Source organism: Filicampus tigris, chromosome 12, assembly GCF_054856515.1.
Source record: "Filicampus tigris isolate MCC_2025a chromosome 12, RoL_Ftig_1.0, whole genome shotgun sequence".
Taxonomy (NCBI): domain Eukaryota; kingdom Metazoa; phylum Chordata; class Actinopteri; order Syngnathiformes; family Syngnathidae; genus Filicampus; species Filicampus tigris.
In genome coordinates, this window is record NC_141228.1 from 20,007,393 (window position 1) to 20,024,399 (window position 17,007).

The 17,007-nt window shown below is 43.2% G+C and overlaps 1 protein-coding gene across 3 annotated transcripts in view; it reads right to left on the reverse strand.

Annotated features, from left to right (window-relative positions):
- The window catches only part of LOC147139045 (C2 calcium-dependent domain-containing protein 4C), a 43,317-nt gene extending 26,415 nt beyond the window's left edge, over window positions 1-16,902 (reverse strand). The window contains exons 1-3 of one of the 3 annotated variants that reach the window (XM_086046814.1): window positions 16,830-16,902; window positions 8,333-13,591; window positions 2,933-3,073 (exon numbers count right to left, since the gene is read on the reverse strand). In XM_086046814.1, coding sequence (XP_085902940.1) covers window positions 12,242-13,522 — 1,281 coding nt within the window. In that variant the 5' untranslated portion in view covers window positions 13,523-13,591; window positions 16,830-16,902 and the 3' untranslated portion in view covers window positions 2,933-3,073; window positions 8,333-12,241. Of the gene's footprint in view, window positions 1-2,840; window positions 3,074-8,332; window positions 13,592-14,803; window positions 15,331-16,829 lie in introns of those variants that run through there. The other 2 variants (XM_086046812.1, XM_086046815.1) reach the window with 2 other exon arrangements.
- Window positions 16,903-17,007: the final 105 nt, after the last annotated feature.

A 17,007-nucleotide genomic window follows, 5' to 3' on the forward strand; every position in this document is an offset into this window, starting at 1 on the left:
TCAGTTCTTATAAAATTGCATAATCTGTGTTGTTCGAGTTTTACAATGATTAAAGGATGAAAAGGAAACTTCAGATTCATATTTGAGATTAGCTATCTGCTGAGCTGTGTAGCGGGAGTCACATACACATGCAGATTTCAGTCCCCCCCCCAAAAAAAAAAAAATTGAAATGTTTTTTTAATGAGAAAAATATATAAATATATAATATCGTACTTTATGAAAACATACTGGATGACATAATTGAGTAAAATGACATAATTAACCTTTTTTGTTAGTTTGTTTTGCACACTGTTAATTCTGGTGTTGGCTTTAGCCACCCGGAGGCAATTTAAGAGACTCCGTACTGGAGACTCAGCTCCTCTCTTGGCTTCTCAATACAGCAGTAATACAAGTCATTCTTTGCAGAGAATATACAGTATACATACTGTATATGCAGTATGCCTGTGAATGTTATTCCCTCTCAATCTCCCTCTCCCAAAGCAAAAAATAAATTAAATAAAAATATTTTTAAAAAACACAGATCGACAACTTGTACCTCGAAAAACTCGTAAATTGGGTCATTCATATCTCAAGGCATCACTCTCCTAGAATAAAGAGCATATATCCACAGTATGTATTTTCAAGTTTCTGTATCACTTGACCAACATCCAAAATAAATGATTAGATGCCAAATCTTTCAAAGTGTGTTAGAACTAATGCCACCTTAAGTCTAGATCATCCGGACTTTTCCTGTCATCGCAGCATTTGTCAAAGGTAAGAGCGCATTCCCAATAAGAGCGCAAAAGTCGCTCTCATACTTTTCCGAGCTCGATTTCGTATTTCTCGCTGCAGGATGCCAATTTAAAACGAGGCAGCGCTTTGGGGATTTCAAATGACGAAATGAGCGTTTCCCCGAGCGGGCGCCGCACTGCCTTCCAAATATAGCTCGGAGGAATCGATCAGAAGGTGCAGGCTATTCCTCCCGAGACACGCATCGCAATCGCACCGACTTTGATGAATGTCTGATCGGCGCATATAATTCAGTGTAAAGAGCAACGGGTGAATTAGAGGAGGGGATATCGGCACCTTGTTTACTCTGCGCCTCGTCACGGCCCGGCCGGAACCCGAGCGAGAGTGAGGGACCTCTGCTTCGTTACTTTGAAAGCACCGATCAATAAGGAGCCGTCCACCCTGATCTCGGCTCGGGGTAAACTAATTGGCTCTCGCCGTATGCGGCTGGCGCCCGCTGAAGAAGATTAAATAAAAAAAAAAAAGGAGTAGACTGAGGCCTTCTCACCCCCTTTGACAGCAACCTGTTGTGCGACCGTAAAAGCCAAGTCTCACCTTGGAAAAAAAAAAAAAAAAAAACATTCCGTGGGGAGTTGAAAGATTCTAATGGAGGTTGGGTATTCTCTCACAGCATGACCTGCAAGTATTCAGCCTGCCATACCTACAACAATTGGTTACCTCCACCAAGGAGGTTAGGCTTTTAACGCCTTGTGCTTGTTTGCTACAAAAATATGCATAACCCTGATTTGAAACCGAAACTTACACTCTTAGTCGGAAAACTTAACCCTGGCCCGAAATGCTACTTTGCTAACTGTCTTAACTCATTCACTGCCATTGACGAATTTACTCGTCTTTTCACAGTGCAGCCATTCAATCCCAGGGAGTTATTTATATTTTTCCTCAACATTTTTCAAACGTTAGGGTCTGAAAATGTCTGGCAGTGAATGAGTTAAAAACCAGGCCTCCCCAAAAAGTTACACGTACACAAAAGAGGGTTTTGGTGAGGCTTTTCTTTTTGGCGCGAGTGAGTTTTGTGGTGTCGCTGAAAGGTGAAAATGTGAGAGGTTTTGATGTATGTAAGAGGTTTTTGCTGGGAGTTTTTCCTGGCCTATGTGAGGTTTTGTTCTTAGTTTGTGTGAGATTTGGTTTAAGTGAGAGTTTTGGATGTGTCTGAAAGTTTTGGAGCTTGAGCTGTAATTTGGTGTAAATGATACGATGTGAGTGAGTTAGAGTGTTAGGCGTTTTTTGATGTGTGAGTTTTTGTGAGAGTGAAAGGTTGTTGTTTTTTTTAATGTGAGAGATTTTGTCTGTGTATCTTTTTGATGTTTTTTGTTGGAAGTGAACATTTTGGGGCATTACTTAGAATTTTCTGGTTTACCTGAGAGTGTTTCTGATAAGTGCGAGTTTTTTAAGTGAGAGTGAGCGTTTTTTTGGATGTGCTTGAGTGGTTATTTGGCGTCAGTGAGGTTTTGTTTCCGTGTGCCTGGGAGATGTTTTTGGGGGTGAATGTGAAAGCTTTTGTGTGTGAAATTTGTATCAAAGTGTTTTTTTTTTTGTGGTGAGGCTTATTCTGTGTGAGTGAGAGGGGTTTTAGTGTACATAGGGAGTGTGAGTTTTGTGTGTGAATTTTTTGTCATGTGAAAGGATGGTTATTTGGTCTATGTGAGTTCTTTGTTTGAGGCGTTTTTTTTGGTTTATCGGAGAGGTTATTTTTTCTGGTGCAAGTAAGTATGAGAGGTTTTGGGTGTGTGAGTTTTTTGGGGTTTGTCAGTTGTTTTTTTGTTGTTTGCTGTGTGTGAGAAGTACTTGGTTGCATGTGAGATTCTTTTGGGGTGGGGGTATTTTGATGAGTGTGAGAGGTTTCTTAGGTTTTTTTTCCTTTTGTGTGTGTGTGTGTGTACATGAGACATTTTTGGGGAGAGTGTGAAAGGCAAATGCTATTTGTAGTGAATAGTACTTTTAGCTACTGTATCCAATCACTCACTGATTTCCCAGGCGGCTTTATATAAATGTATACGCCATCATTTGTTCCACAGTTTGCAACGTTCGATTCTCACACTCAAGGAACTTACTTGGCTTGTGGGTCCATGCGGAGGCAATCAAAAACACAAACAACGTGCCGGCTTAATGACTGTGAACATGCGTGTGGGTTTTCTTTACTCGCCGTTTCCGTTCTTGGTCTTTGTTGTGGTAATCACGCCGCTCGGGTCCAGGCCTGCTATTATCATCATCATCACCGGCCCGCGTTTGGCCGCTTCATCAGGTGTCCTTCTTTTCAGCCCGGCCCCGGCAATAGAGCCTCTTTCTGTGTAGTTCAAAAAGACGCACCTTGTTTCAACATCAATGCCAACACTGGAGCACGACCAATTTATTTTTAAGGCCAACGCCGATTACGATATTTGCGGGGTAAAATTCAGATAAGTGACAAAATAGATCGCTTACAAAAATAAAGATATCAACTATAGGCAGAACATTCGACTGTTTACAACACTTTAGTTACGTTTTTTTAATACAACAGGGAGAAAAATCGGCTGCTTTTTTTGCTGATTGCGAGCAGGCGTCTAAATGAACTTGTTAGAACACCAGACAATGCAGCCGGTGACTCTCTAAAGTTAGCAGCCAATCAGAACAAAACAGAACATAGCCGCAGAGCACCATTTGAACTGCAAGAATTTGGCTTGATTCCTTGTTTCGATTCTGATTCCAAACTATTCTCGATTTGGATTCTTTTCAAGGCGTCCAAACGACGGCCGTTTAGATTTAGCAGTTCGCAGCACAGACTGAGAAAACACTTGACACGGCCAGTGGCACTTGCCTTCCTTGTACTATTGTCTTGATTTTTTTATACAGATTATAGGTAACATTTATGGTGGAAAAGGTTTGAAATGGCTTACCTCGCTGTCATATTTTATCCATCACAAAACCCTGGAATTCGAAAAGGGGGGGGCGTTGACTTTCTTTTTAAAATAAGCGCTGTATTATCAGACACTATTTTTGGCTCTCACATTGGAATATACTGACTCCCTCCACATAAAGTGTTGTGGGAGAGTGTGTTCTTTTTCGCAAATGGCTTGAACCTTTTTAGTGTAGCATAAAGGAAATCCATTTGAGTGGCTGCGATCAATCGAGGCATCAGCAGGACTGCCGGCTGAAAGAAAAACGTGACCTACAATACAACAGGCGCCCATGCAGAGTAGAAAAGGAATCCAAACTACACAAAATAGCTCATCGGGGGGAATGTGGTCTTGTTTCATCCTGAGGCGAAGGATCTGAATGAAAGTTGTTGGTTTTTTTCCTATTTTTTTTTTTAATTACAATAATCTCACTGTAACGGCTTGCTGAAAAAAATCTTGCCGAAGGAGAACAAGTTGATATGATGTCATATTTCAGTCTAAGCAATCGCAGCTCAGGTGAGACGCGCGTGAATGGTCGAATACAAGGTAAGAGGAATGTGGAAAGACAACTTTGTGGAGATATTCACACGCTGTACCTGCGTCTCCGTGAGATACAGTCCAAATCCTAAATGGTGAAAATGTGCCCTCTAAAATACGCTTAGAATTGCTTATTTCAACATTTTAAAACCTAAATATACTCCCGCTTATCATCACAAAACAATTACGCAATTCCAACTTATCTTACATTACTCCTTAAAAGGGAAGCCAAGTCAAAAATGTTCTATGCGGCCCCACTACTTTAAACCAGGGTTATAATACTTTGTGATCTTTCATTATAGTTAGTGTTTCTTTTGTTTTGACTTTCGTTTTGTAAATTTAGTTTGTTTTAATCCGTTTTTTGAGCAGGTGGTTGGCTTTTTACCAGTTTTTATTTTTTGATTTGCTTCAGTTTTGTTATTAGTTTTACTATTAGTTTTTTTTTTTTCTTAAATATATGGAGTATTTGTCGGTTTCCAAAAAAATGGTCACAAAGTATTGTGTAATAAAGTAAACTACAATTCTCAAATGACTTTTTGACCATCATGATACCAAAACAAATGCATGCAAAATGAAACCCAATGGCTCATGTAAGATTATATAAATTGACAAAGATGAAAACGTCAACTACAGACATTTTCACTATCATTTTAGTTAGTGTTATAAATATAAGATGTAGTTTTGGGGAAAGTGTTTTCGTTTTTATTTATTTTGTTAAAAAACGTTTTTTTTCAGTTTTAGTTCATTAGTTTTAGTTAACCATAATAACATTTATCTAAACACGGCATTCTGATTAATACGGCATATGTGCAATTTGAATTAAGCAGCAAAACGCACCCGCTTTTGTCCATATCAGTCGGCGGCCATTTTGTTGCCTCTTGCTGTCCGCTGAAAATGACATCACAGTTGCTCGGGGCTCAAGTAACGACCAATCACGGCTCACCTTGAGTGAGTCACATGACCAAACTCAGAAAATAGGTGAGGCAGACGTCGCAGCATAAAAAAAATATATATATATGACTGTGAGTACTGTTGTCTTGTCTGCACCGTTTGCGCTCAAATATCAGTTCAAGTGTCAGTATCACTGAACGCAGTCATGGATTGAATTGAATACTTTTTCAAAGTATGTGGACAATCGCTTCTTATAGTGAGTCAAGACCAATGAGCCTTTCGTGTGTTCAATATGGGAAAAATACGAGCTTGTACTACCTCTCCAACTCCAATCTCATCAGACAGACGGACAGCTGTCCTTTTGAACGCCAACTCTTTGATTTTCACGCCTTGAATGGACGCTCGTCCCCGCGCACCTCTAATTAAGGTCCCGTTGCCGCGGATCTGATGTTAATTCACAGGTGTCTGCTCCCCTGCCGGTCACCATAGCAACCTGGAGGTATGCCGTTTTAATCCAGAGCGCGCGCACATTTGTGCCCCCATTTTACCGGGACTGATTAATCCGAGTAAACGTTGCTCGCTGTGCCGTTGACTACGTGACGCTGAGTCCACTTCAACAAGCGGGGGCGAAAAAAAGTCGAACTCAAACATTGTAAAGGCTTGTTCATGGAAATGCTTGAAAGGTCCTGAGCTAGCTTTCCTAACTGCCGCTACTTGGCTTCTCTTCCGCCGCATCCCTTGTGGAAGTGTAACTGAACAAATAAAAGTTATGTTCACGACGTCATTTTTCGATGGATTTGTATGTTGAGCAGAATATCACGTCAGGATGTTTTTCCTCCCCGTGCAAGGCAGGAATAATTTGACAACAGCCGGCACCCAGCAGGCTAATATGTTGAGAGGCCAGAGAGGAGAAAACAGTCTGCATGAGGTTAATCAACCTGTTTTTATTTCCCGGTGGCCACTTTATTGTTTTTCATGGTTTAGAAAAAAAAAAAAAAAAAATCAATAAATTAAAAAAAAAAAACACAGCTTTGTATGGCGTGTACAGAGATGGGCGAATACAAATCCGAGCAAATACTGATTTCATTGCCCAAATGCCACACCATTAAATCTCCATCACGGCGGTGGATTTGGTAAAGTCCGGCGCAAAAATAGATGACAATTAGTGTCTCATTAGTTTTGTGTTCCATCAATCACTTTTCCAGTCTGTCCTTAAGGCTTCCGCCCTCCCTCGCCTGTGTTAAAGGTTCACCCGTGTTGCCAAGGCAACCCACACAGGATAGTTACCTCCGGCTCGCATCCAGCCGTCACGGTGGCAGATGCTTCAGTGAGCTTCTTTTTCAGGCTTGTGTGTTTTGCGCTCTTGCAAAAGTTTGTCACGCTCTCACTCTGTGCTTAACTTCGCCGATCAGGGAGGTTGCAAAGTATGTCAAAGCCAAATGCAACGCTAAAGGATTTGCAGGAATTGCTGGCAAGTGGCTGCGTGACAACAATCTCCCCTGTATTCTTGTTGCGGGGCTAAGGCCGGAAGGAGAAAATAAAACACTTGAGTGCAATTATACTGGCCGGCAATATAAACAGCGATACTGAACCTCCCCCAAGCACACACTTATTTCATTCCTTCACTCAGAAGACACTCTGCTCCTCGGTTGCCATAGCGATCCCAAAGCCAATAACAGCCGTGAACCTTTCCGCCGTGTTGCCAAGAAAGCCGGGGATACAAATTGCCCCAATCAAATTTGCCCTCCGGTGGATAGCTTTTCATTCCGTCGGCGCCACATCTCAGATGGCCGCTCCGCCGCCTCGCCAGATGACAAAATTACAAATCAATTTGCAAGCTGGGAAAAGGACGGAAATGAACAATGGGGCCTTTTGGGGGAAACAAGTCTTTGTTTCCGTAAGTCCACGTCAGAAACAAAAAAAAAGTACTTTTTTCAGCGCGTGTGCGCATGGCCCAGGTAAGCAGGACTTGTGTGAAGTGTGTGCCTTGTAAAACTCTTCAGTCAGGCAGCTTTGCTAAAGCTCATTGCCTTGATGATTCACAATGAATCATGTTCAATCATTGAACTACAACTCAAATATTCTGCTGCTGTGGAGAAACTATTGAAGGAGCTGGTGCGCACACACACTTTTTGGCCGGGTTTACATGGAGAGTTTTTTGTCATTCCAAATGAAGCTCTCTGATCAGATGTTTAAATGTGACGTAATCTATTCCGATCGGCCGTTTACGTGGGCCACCCTGTTAATCAGATCAGCCGTGTCACAGCCGTGTGACACGCTAAAATCGATGCAAACATCACGTGATCCATCAAAATGGAGTTCATCTATTTAGCACAGTTTTCGCTATTGTTATAACACTTTTATTACAGCGGCGTCTTGATAAAAACAAGTTAGGACTACAGTATTTTAAAACAAGTTCTCGCGTCACAGACGATCTCTGGTAAGACGCTGCCATTTTAAAGTGCGCAAACAACGACGTCACTACGCATTTACGTCAAAACAGAGCATGCGCAGACCGGACGCAGCCTCGCCATTCCGATTGAACTGTTTACGTAACGCTCGTTCGGATTGGCAAAAGGAATGTATCACCACCCCTGTGAATCCGAATGAAATTCCATTCGGATTGGGTCTTTTTATTCCGATTGGGTTATTTATATGGAGCATTTTCATTCCGATTGGGCATTCGGATCATTTCTAATACATGGCTCCATGTAAATCCGGTCTTTTGATCAGTCACACATGTGAGGGGGACGGACTGCCTCCGCTAAGGAGAAGTGCTAACGAACATATATTTAGATAGATTTGTAAACAATATTTATGAGGAACAGGTCTTTTGTGTACACAGGGAAACGTTTTAAATCTTTGACTTCAACTCATTAAAAAATATGTTTGTGTTCAAATATTACAAGAATAAAGTCACAATTTACCATAATCCATAGCAAGCATAATGATGCATTTTGGGGGGAGAGGAAAGTTGTAATAGCACCACATTAAAAGTACACAGTTTTTGAAATAAGCAGAAATGCTCAAATATTGCGTTTTAGTATGAGAAAAATTAAGTCGTAATTTTAAAGAAAAAAACGGATTTACTAGGATAAGTAATAAGTAGCAAAATAAGAAACTAACTCACAATTTATTCAAGGAAAATTATCAGATTAAAAAAAGGAATTGTTGGAGCCATTTTTCAATCAATTTCAAGGGTATGTACAGGTATCAGCAGGGCTTCCAATACATAAACTCACGATTTGTTTGTTCAGGCGAGGAGGTCGGGAGTCAAGTCGTGGTTGCTTCCAAATGTCCAAATGATGCTTTCAGATAATGCTGAACTTGAAAAACATTATCTAACCGAGGCCTGCTTGCTAGCCTAGCTCTTTGTCCACACGCACACACATCTGAATTAAGGCGGCCATCTTGCCTTTAACCCTTGACCTGACAAAGGAGAGCACACCTCTAAATCCAGTAGCCATATCTGGCCATTGAGGGGCATACCAAACAAAAATGACCATAAAAAGTTCAAGACTTCAAGAATGGAACTTAACTACAACAAAGGTCCAACTTCTACATTAATTTAACTCAACTATAACAAAACAATTTACTTTCATCCCACAAACAAAAATAAGTGATTTACACAAAAATACAACTGCTTTCAGAGAAAGTGGCTCCAACAGGAATATTTCTAGAATTAAGTCAATCTTTTCCAATTAAAAAAAAAAAACACATTTCTAGAATAAAATTGTAATATTAAAAGAAATAAGTTATTGAACCCCCCAAAAAATATTTTTATTTTTAGTTGTAAGATGATCAGAACAGTTGTCGTATAATGAGAACATAACAGTAATAGTATAAGAACGAAGCTGCATTTTTTTTCGAGAAGATTGAAAAAATAACGCAATAGAGGAATTAAGAAAAAAACATTTCAACAACGATACCAATTTCAATCTTCCAGTTCTGACAAACGGTGTGCGAGGACCCCATCCTCGCCGCTTGCGTCTTTAATTACGCATTGTGGCTTTCAGAGAAACCGAAGACAACACATCCACTTCAGGTTGGTCGAGTGTTTTTTTTTTTTTATTCGTCAAACTGCTGACGTCTTCCTTTGCTACATGACAACAGTTACAATCACTTGGCAAACAGAAGTCCACTTCAAAACCACATAATTGGCGTGAACCCGACATTGCCGGCAAACCTACACATGAGAGCGCGCGGCAGCCGACATCTACGCCACCGCAGACTACTTGAGTCGCATTCTGTCTTGCCGACGCGTTTGACTTTGAGGCCTTTGTACGCAAGACAGAGTCACAGCAGCAGTTTATAATGTATACAGAGCAGAGAAGTTCCACTGAAGCTTAGGAGAGACCTCTTCTTTTTTTTTTTTTTTTTTCTTTTTTTTTTGCAATCCAAAACACTTAAGGATGCGGTCGCATGCGAGTGAGGCCAGGATGTAACGCTGGACATCGCCATGCCGGTGCACAGGCTGAGAAAAACGTTATACATTTTATTGTTGGAATTAAAAAAAAACAACAACAAAAAACATGCTAACGTCACACATCGAAAATGAGCAACTTGTGACTGAATGTCATGTTCATACACACACTCAGTGGCCAAAACATTAGGTAAACCTGCAGTAGCAACCGTTGCGCCTTAACAGACAAGAATGAACTCGTGTTAGCTAGGCAACGGACAGCGTGGTGGCGCAGCTGTTAGCACGTCTGCCTCATATTTCTGAGGTTCAGGGTTCGAATCACTCTTTTTCAGGTTTTTGTGTAGCACACTGCTGCCCGTCTTGATCACACTTTTACTCGGTGCTTAACCAACCAGATGAGGGAGGCTTTAAGAACGTTAACGCCAAAAGCATCACCAATGGATCTGCAGGAATTGCTGGCAAATACCTGTCGTGTCCTGTGTGTGACAACAACCTCCGCTGTATTCTTCACATTTGGGCGACAAATGACAAACCGGAAGGCTTATCTCCCAAATAAAGTCAATCTATAGATCTCCCATCTATAGGTTGACGTGAGTAAGTGTCATTTGTCTATATGTGCCATGCGATGGACAGGCGACCGGTCCAGGGTTTACCCCGCCTCTCATCCAAAGTCAGCTGGGACTAATATCAAAATCGCATCACAGAACATGGTAGGCTGGTGACAGAAAATTAGTCAGGCAGGGTGTGAAGAGGTTTACAGCCACATTAAATGAGATGCAGGAACTGCTGGCAAGTAATGTCTATAAGTGACAACAATCGCCCGTGAATTTTCTTGGCTTTGGGGAAGGTTGTAAAAATGGAAGGCTTGTCTTGCAGACTATGACAAGCTAACTGTGTGTCGGAGAGAGGGAGTGTGAATGGTTGGTCAAAGTCTAAGGCATTCTTACTAGAATTTTCTTAGCCAGGTGTTGCTACAGGTGTACCTAATGTAGTGTCCGGTACATAGTCAGTAAGGCTTTAGGGTTTCCACGCAACTATCCGAGCACGCGTTCATGCCATGCAACACGCCGCACTTGCATTGTCGTTCTATTTTTTTGCTCGTTTGTTCCCCTCCCACAGGATCAAAGCATCATTTGCACATCAGGACGTCAAAGCAGAGGAAGGGCGTGTGGGAAGGGGGGGGGGGGTCGGTGTGGGGTTGGGGGGCGGTTGCCCACAAAAGCGTCTTTGTGCACGGCCGCACGCCGCTTGTGGCCGAGGTGTCGTCACATTACAATCAGAATCACAGCATGCGACACATGTAGTGATGTGCGCAGTGGGGAGGGGGGGGGAGGGGGGGATTAGGGTTACTTCATACCAGGCGAGCTCATTTGGTTGGCTTGACGTGACGTAACATTGGCGACAGGCGGTTCGAGCACCAGGAAATATCCGAACATGCTACTGATAAGGAACGCTTGAACCGAGCCATGTTTTCCAACCAACAATTTCGCTTGATTGGTCCCCAAATTGTTATTTATTTAATACAAATAATGTTGAAATTGTTGAAAATGAGCAGTTTGAAGTTGCAATAATAGCGCTTACCACCAGATGGCAGACTCTGGATCGAAGCTTGCAGAGTGTCCTTCTGCACTAGTACAGTGCTGTTACTCTTTATTGAAAGGTAAGAAATACATTTGTGGTGTTTTTTTCTGGGGGGGGCAATGAAATTTTGATTCATTTCGGTGGGGAAAATTTTGAGTGAACTCAGCTTTGTCACAGACAAATATTGTTTCTAAGTCTAGGTACCACTCGAAAGTGCTCTTCCACGGTTTATCTACCACGATCCCGCCACATCACTGATTTGATTTTTGTGGAATGTTTCCGTTGTGGAGCGCAAATACCTCTAAAAAACACTTGGGTTAAAAATAACGCAATTTTGGGTTCAAAATGGACCGATCCACTACTTGGGTCAATTTGACACAACTTACAACCCCTCAAAAAATGGTATTTTTGTCCAAAACAACCCCCAAAATTGGGCTATTTTGTACAAAACAACTCAAAAAGTTGAAGATCCCAAATTTGCGGATCGATCCATTTTTGACCCCAAATTTTGTTGTTTTTAACCCAACTGTTTTTAGAGTGGCAGAAATCTGTTGTTCATGGTAATTTTTTTTTTTTTTTTTAGGGGTAAAAGTTTCCCCTTGTATGGCGTCTATGGACCCCAAAAGATTGAGAAGCCCTGATTGACAAAACGGAGGTTTCAACCATTCCAAAGCATCCTGGAATGAAGCGTACGGCCTGGCGTAAACGTCACGTGACCTAACCAGGGGCGGAGCCATGGGTGTGCACAGGCCCACCCAGATTGACGGACTGCCCACCCAGTGAAATTCATGAAAAAAAAACATATATATATATATATATATATATATATATATATAAACTTATTATATAAATTATTATGAAATTATATTGGAATGTGTGTGTTTTTTTTTTTTATCTTATTGAATATTAAGAATGACATAATTGTGGTTGTCTGATCTGAACTTTGTCATATTTGAATAGACGATGTGCCGGGACGGGAGGATTGTGCTCAGATTGTGCGAGAACTATTCAGGCCCACCCTAATTTTTCCGGGCCCACCCATTAGCCACGTTCTGTCTCCGCCCCTGCTCCTAACATAACGCTTTGTGGAGCAGCGCCAAGAACTCGGTTGAACTGGTGGACTTGGTTTCTGGTCGCTCTTGGGCGTCTACACCCCCGAGAGCAGCTTGCTCAGCAGCACCTCGCGCTCCCCCAGCAGAGTGTTCCTTTTGAGACTGGTGCCTTTGTTGACCACCTTGAGCTTGAGCGACAGGTCGTTGACCTGCAGCGGGCCGACGGCGTCGAAGAAGAAGTCCTCGTTGAAGACGGGGTTGCGACTGTTCTTGATGATGTTGCTGCGCTGCTTCTGCATCTTGCCGGGGTTCAGGTAGAGCGACACGCAGCAGTTGATGCTCTTGATGTCCACGCGCTTGTCGTAGAGGCTCTCGGCCGCCAGGACGCGCACGCGCAGGCGGGAGGTGCCGGCGTCGTAGTGGGCGCTGATGCGGACGCTGCCGCCCTTGTGTAGGTTGACCGTGTGCTCCCGCTGGGAGCCGTGCTCCGGAGCCGGCCCGCCGCCGCCGCCGCCGCCGCCGCAGTGGAAGGACGGGATGCGCAGGCGGCGCTGGACGCCGGGGCTGGGCTCGGCCGAGCTGCACTCGTCGGTGGAGAGGGAGCTGTGGCGGGCCAAGGAGCGCTTGGCCTTCACCACCTTGGCCTGCGTCTCGTGCGTGAAGATCTTGAGCAGCGAGGCCGAGCGGGACAGCAGCGGCGAGCTGAAGGGCGACGACTCGGCCGAGGAGCAGGTGTCGCTCTCGCCGCCGCTGAAGTAGCGGTACGGGTTCATGTGGGAGGCGTTGAAGTCGGCCGGGTTCAGGTGGTTGCCGCCGCCGCCGCCGCCGCCGCCGTCGCCCTTGCCAGGGGTCTTCCGCTGGCTGTTGGGGGAGGTCATTGGGCTGCTGATGTCGCAATGGAAGAGCGACTCCTTGCGGCGGGTGTGGGGGCTCTCCTTCAAGGTGGTGAAGCCGTAAGAGGTTTGGGTTTTGGGGACGTAGGGGAGAGACATGGCGGTCCGCGACTGAGGGTCGGCGTTGGTGTCCCCGCCGTCGTCGGCGCTCTCGATCTGAATGATGTGGCGGTTGGCCGCCTTGAGCAGGTTCTTGGTGTCCCCCGCCAGCTTGGCCACCAGACGGGGGCTTTTGGGCCCGCTGATTTTCCTCCCGCCGCCGATGGTTTGCTCCGACGTGGACGGCTGAAGGCCCTCATTGGGCTTCGCCGCCTCGGCTTCGGGAGGGCAGCTGACTAACTTGGGCGGGATGAAGAAGTCCGGGATCTTGTCCGGCGTGAGGACGTTGGTGTAGGGCGGCGCCGCGCCTTTCTTGTCGCCGCTGTCCCCGTGCCGCAGCACGCCCGTCTCCACCGAGCCGCGGATCTTATCCAGAACCCACATGGTGCCCCGCCCCCTGGATGGCGGGCGGCGTGGGCGAGAGGGCGGCGGTGCAGTCAGGCGGAGCTGCGGCTGATAACACACACGGGGGAGCCAGGGGGTGTAAATCACGAGTCCGCTGAGAGCGCAGACAAAAATAACAGCCGTTTTGTTTTCCCAGTTATCAGCTTGCGGCTTTTTTTTTTTAAATCAACAAATCACTTTTAGAAGTGTTAGATGACAATATCGGTGACAAGTGAGGATCGCGCACTCTCTGACGACTTTTGCTTTTACTCCTTACGGTTGACATCGAATAGCTATACTTTTTCATCGTTACACATTCAAACAAGGATGCCTACTGCCTTGAGGACGTGACGTGAAAAAGACACAGCAAGCGCGGCAAAGTCATCTTGGTTGATTGATTTTTTTTTTCGGGCTTTTAAAGTGGAAAGAACCAGGGAGCATAACAATGATGCAAGAAATCCCGGGAAGCAAACTATCCCCTATCAGAAAATATTGACTTTTTTTCTGTTTTTATCATTAGGAAATTTAGCGTCTTTCTCTTCACAGCTTTAGCCAAGCTGGGAAAGTGTTCTTTGTCGTTCCTCGAACATGTTTTTGGTCCTCCTCTCAGTATGCGCACTATAAATTGGACTATGAGTTGAAAACTATTTTGTGTGCATTCTTTTTTCCATTGCGCCAAGTTGTCAAAAGTGTATATAACGAACATTTCAAGTTTAAACTAGTGAGAGCTGTTGCAAATACTTTGCTCATTTTATTCACTGATAATTACACTAATAAACCCAATGTCAACCATTGCAATACTTTAAATTGTGCTTATTTAAAAATAAAATACATTTTTAAAAATGCATTACTACGTATGCTGTGTATGTATGTGTTGTTATTTAACAAAACCAATACTACCAATTACGCTTTTGTTGTATTAAATAAATCATTCCACATTTTAAAATATATTTTTATATATTTTTTTTTTTGGGGGGGGGGCCTTATTTGACAACCGTTACATACATATTTATTAAATCAACACCTAAAAAAATGTTTTTGCACGTTGATGTCATTAGGTAGTGCAGGTGTACCTAATGTTCTGGTCTCTATGAGCTTTTGAGTACGTCACACCTCTGAGAAACGACTTCGGTGGACACTAAAAGTATCTCCAGGGTTTCAAAAGCAGTCCAAGTCAAGTTTGTCCAAATTAAACATATTCTAAGTGTGCGCAGACTAAGTAAAATCGTAGCTTGTTGCTGCAGAAAAAAAAAAGGAGAGAGACAGCGCTTATATACTCACAGTGTTGAGAGGGGATGAATTCCCCAAAAAAAAAAAAAAAAAAAAAAAAAAGATAAGAGATGCTTTTCGGTCCGGCACGTCTCGCTTCTCGCAGCCAGCCACAGGTGTTCCTCTGTCGTATGAGAATGTGCACTTCTCACTGCTGCGGAGCTCCGGGTGCGAGCTTTATATGCAACACTACAGTCGGAGTGACCAATCAGCTTGAGCCATGTCTGTTTGTGTGACACACACACACACACACACACACACACACACGCACACACTGAGAGCAGTTCGGTACCGCGAGTGTTTCAGTAAGCAGCTCACTCGTGTGAGCGAGAGAATTTTTGCAGTGTGCCAAGATCGATCCAGTAGTGTGCGAGAGCTTGTTGTAGTTCGCGCAAGAGCATTCCAGTCGTGTATGTGAGAGAATTTTAGTAGCTGTGTGAGAAGAGCGTTTTAGTAGTGTGCCAGGACCGTTTGTTGTAGTTTGTACGAGAGCATTTCAGTAGTGAGAGAGAATTGGACCAGTGTTTGAGAGAGCGTTTTGGCAGTGTATACGCAAATACTGAAAACAGAGCAACTGCAGCTGTTGCATTGAAATCTTCTTAGATGCTATCAAGCGGATTCATTGCACCTGCTGTCTAATTTCAATTTGAGTAACTACCCCCCTCCCCTCCCCCCTCCTCTTCCTCTCTCCAGCGTCTCGCCTTGTCCGTCCTCAGGTTTAAAGTGCCGCTTCCCTGGAGACTTTGCTATGGCAACACTTACATCCGCGGGTGGCTAATAAATAGGGGGAAACCTCCTGACTTGGACACCGCGCCTGCAGGAAATGATTTGTTCAGCGCCACCTGTGAAACGACAAAGGGGCCGTTAATCAATTGCGCAACAAGTGACAACACGTGAGCAAAGGTCTCGGGCCTCCACTAGCTAGCTCTGTATCAATGGATCCTGCGACGTTGAGAAAGCTTTACCCGCGAGTGCGTGTACTTTCTGTCCAGCCTTGGGCTTAAATCTATGGCCGCAGCTCTCTCCTTTCCACGTCACTTGCCCAGTTTCCAATAAGTAAATATTTTTTTTAAATTGTGCTCAGGCAAAAGCCATGTCTAATCTAAAAATATGCCTATGGCGCCATCTTGTGGAAAGAAACTATATTGAACTGACGGAAGGAGTTGCATTTAGTCAGCCCGGTCGGTGTAAGCAAAAAAAAAAGTTCTTTCCCGCCATCTTGTGGCATTTATAGGCAATTACACACTTTTTTTTTTTTTTCGAAAACCAAATTATTCAAAAAAACAGACGTTCTCAAGATGTCAGATTAAAAAAATAAAATAAATAAAAAGGTCAATCTTACAAGATTTTTTTAAAGAAAAAAACTCGTGGGGTTTTTTCCCCAAGAAAATTATTTAAAAAGAAATGTTTCATGACAAAAAAGTAATCATATGGGTTTAAATTGAAAATTAAAGTATTAAAAAAAACATTTAGGGTACATTTTATTTTTGAAAGAAAATGTCATAACTTCGCCAGCAAAAAAAGTTGTGCTTTCCATTTGTAGTATTAATACCACAATTGCGAATCACTGAATTCTTGTATTATACAATGATAAATGCATGTTTAAGAATGTTCATCCATACATTTGCAAAAAATTACCCGCAAAAAATTGTGTAAAAATATATTAGGTCACCGTATTTTTGTTTTCACAATCCTGTAACGAGTATATAAAACTAGAACAAAACTGCTTTGATGATTCAATTAAAGTGTATTGCACATCAAGTTTTAATTGTAAATAAAAGTTTGAAAACTATCAATAACTGAAGATGAAATCAACTGAAATTCAAATTCAACCGACCTGTACTTAAGGTTGATTTTTCGCATAACAATTGAGAGTAAATAAAAATATGAAATCATAAAACCGGTGCCATATGTGAACGTAGCTTTTGTCTAATTCACTACTACTCATTGTCTGTTGGAGGGTCTAACGTGGATAAAATCTGACCCCAAGAAAAAGGGCATTACCAAGTTTATAAGGACAAACGCAAGATCTACGTACCTGCCAGTGCAGATGATTGCAGAACACTCAACCAGTCATTCCAACGTAAAGGCGAGAAATAGCATCAGTTTCCAATAAGACTTCAGAGAACCCACAACACGAGCTGATGTTGCCCCCTTGCGGCAGGATCAGGTCATACACTTCACGTGTTCAAGCGAGAGCATCGTTTCAGGTCTCC